The 3,090-nt window shown below is 41.5% G+C and overlaps 2 protein-coding genes across 2 annotated transcripts in view; both read right to left on the reverse strand.

Moving 5' to 3' along the window:
- The window catches only part of LOC106531692 (dynamin-2), a gene marked incomplete at both ends in the record, with an annotated part of 11,060 nt that overhangs the window by 5,359 nt on the left and 2,611 nt on the right, over window positions 1-3,090 (reverse strand).
- Window positions 7-1,791, reverse strand: LOC106531693 (myosin-2 heavy chain, non muscle; the record flags this gene model as incomplete). The annotated part of the gene is given in 1 exon segment (XM_014027606.1): window positions 7-1,791. A coding segment is annotated over 1 exon segment (900 nt). The 3' UTR covers window positions 7-760.

The raw sequence follows: 3,090 nt of genomic DNA on the forward strand, positions 1-3,090 counted from the left end.
TCTTTGATAACATTGTTTACTAGAAATGGGACAGATTCATGGACAAGAGTCATAACTCCTCTTGCTCTTGAAGAAAATGCAGAAGCAAATACATTACCCCGCCACCTTCTCCTGACCGGCCCCTCATCCTCTTCCATAAGATGTGTCTCCTGCAGAAATACTATTCTGGAATCCAAATCATGCAGTTTATTAATGACTTGTTTGACCTTCTTTGAGCGTTGTAGGCCCCTGCAGTTCCATGTAATCATTTTAAGATTTAAAACTTTCGACATGTAAGACTAATCTGATTACCAGAAATGGATAAGAAAAAAAACAGTTTTCCCCATAAGAACATGAACATCTGAGAAGCTTAAACACCAGAACAAAACTCAAAACATATCCCCTAAAGCTGAAAACCCGCACCTCGACCGACCTCCATGGGTCTCCCTCCCCCCTCTGTACACCTCCCGTTATCGCGTGTGACCGATCCACACGCAGTGAGGAGCAGTCTAACCACTCAATAACCAAAACAAAAGTTTTTACCACCGCTGCTGTTCACTATATATATAACAATTTAACCTTCCACGTGTTTGCACACGGGTTTAAACTTGTGAAAAAGCACATAAACCGGCATGTGTACGCTAACTCTTGCCATGCCTAAGCAGCGCTGTATGTATTCATAATAATCCACTACTGTTCCACTATCAGAACAACTGACCGACATAGGGCACAGCAAGGCTAAACGAGTCACAAATGGTTAATTTAATAACCGAATGGGTATTCAGTCCTTTGTTACCTCCCCGTCGGCTTTCTTCTTGACCTTCTTTAGAAACTCACGTGCAGCCTCCGCTGTTTTAAAAGCATGGGTTCGGTCCTGATAAGTTACCAGCAACTTGGCTAGATGAGCCACCCCGTGGCGCAATCCCAGTTTGCGTAGCTCCGTTCGTATTGGGTCAAACTGCTTCCGAAGCTGGAGCAGTCCCGCTGCGGTGTCTGGGTAGAACCGGACTTGCTGATTCTGGTAGCGAATGTCAGTATTAGCCCTTGATGCGAGAGCAATAACTTGTTTATCCTTGCTGCTGAGAAATTTCATTATTAAAGTGCGTGGCGTTGCGGTGCTGTCCCTCCGGGGTCCAATTCGATGCGCTCTTTCCACGGTCACCGCTCCGACACCGAGGGTCTCAGGCAGCCACTTTTCCAGGAACTCACATGGATTTTGTCCTTCAGCTCCCTCCGGCAGGTTGACCAGCCTCAGGTTGTTTTGTCTCGATCTGGACTCCAGATCCATAACTTTATCTTCCAGATCTTTCTTCCTGGTCTCCAGTATATCCACCTTAGCTCGTAGCGTTTCTATCTCATTCTCCGCATCAGAGATGCGTGTTTCAGTTTCTGTAATTCGCTGAGCACAGTRATTTATCTCTTTGCGTACACTGTCYATGGAGCCCAGAACTTCGTCAAATCTAGAGGAGAAGTCCTTTTGGATTGAATTGACCACCGATAGTATTTCATCCACCTTGCTGCTTTGAGATTTCGGGTTCTCTTCTCTGTCTGCGGCGGCCATTGGAGTTGAGCATGAGCTAGCATTAGCTTTCAGCACTTCGCCACGAGCATGATAATCCGTCAGTTTATGTTGTTTTGCTTTTTCACTTACTTCCTGGGATGCTTTTGCTGCTTTAGGCATTATTCCGAACACCCGTGCTCACTGGTCGTTTAGTTCGTTGTAAAAGGGAAGGTATTTTTGGTAAAATCTTTGACAAGAACAGCAGAGCGGTAGAAACACGTCCTTTCACCTGGCCGCCATAACCGGAAGTCCTTTTTAAGACTTTTTAATGCCAATTGAAATTAAATTGAAGACTTTTTAAGACTTTTTAATGCCAACTGAAATTAAATTTAAGACTTTTTAAGACTTTTTAATGCCAACTGAAATTAAACTTAAGACTTTTTAAGACTTTTTAATGCCAACTGAAATTAAATTTAAGACTTTTTAAGACTTCAATGCCAACTGAAATTAAATTTAAGACTTTTAAAGACTTTTTAATGCCAACTGAAATTAAATTTAAGACCAATTTCATAATAAACACAAATGACAAAAAATAAAACTGTGGCAGAAACTCATGAATCAAAGTATTTTTGGTTGAAGTATTCAAATATTGTTAATAAATCAATTGTTTATCCATATCTAACTACTTTTTCATCAAATATAGCAAAAACTTCCTTAGCAGTCAAGCCAACATTTGGAGTTTTAGGACACAGTGTCTATAACATCAAAGTTTGTAAGAAAAGTGAATGCATTTTTAAAATGACAACATTATTAACATATAACAAAACTAATTTTACTTTGCTCAGATGAACAGTTYTTGAGATATTTACATGTGAAATAACAGGAAGTGATGTCAGAGGGGAATGTCTGCATGTGAACATTTAAAAAATAAATGTTACCAGTTATTTTAATATTTCAGATGAATTACAATCATCCTATTTACAATGTGTTCACATTTTTAAGACTTCTGAAAGACTGATTTAAGACATTTTAAGGCTTTATTTTTGGATCGATGAATTCAATGACTTTTAAGACTTTTTAAGGATGTGCAGGAACCCTGGGAAGAGGTGAYATGAAGAGTGTGTCCTCAGGACGAGCTGCAGGGAGAAGATGAAGGCCTGACAGGAGCAGTGTTTTCTGTGAGACACGCCCTGAGGGACTCCTCACACAACGCTTCAGTCACAGTGTTGCTTTATGGCTGAAGCACACGAGAGAAAACATGTGTTTGTGTAACAGCAGAGGACCAAATCCTCTACTTAAATGTAACACCAGCAGATTCTGTGTGTAATGCTTGAGCTGAGCGCTGCTGCAGGGAGAGCTTCTATCAGTGGGCTTCCAGCTGCAGGAGCAGCAGCTGGATGTGCTTTACCCTCTCTGTACACACACACACACAGGTTCGCCCAGCTATCCATTTMGGGACATTCCATTGACTTCCATTACATTTCTACAACCTAACCCTGACCACCAACCCTAACGCTAACCTCACAGGTACCTACCTGACCCTAAACTAACCTCACAGGTACCTACCTGACCCTAAACTAACCTCACAGGTACCTACCTGACCCTAAACT

The sequence above is a fragment of the Austrofundulus limnaeus genome, unplaced genomic scaffold, assembly GCF_001266775.1.
Source record: "Austrofundulus limnaeus strain Quisiro unplaced genomic scaffold, Austrofundulus_limnaeus-1.0 Scaffold665, whole genome shotgun sequence".
Lineage (NCBI taxonomy): Eukaryota > Metazoa > Chordata > Actinopteri > Cyprinodontiformes > Rivulidae > Austrofundulus > Austrofundulus limnaeus.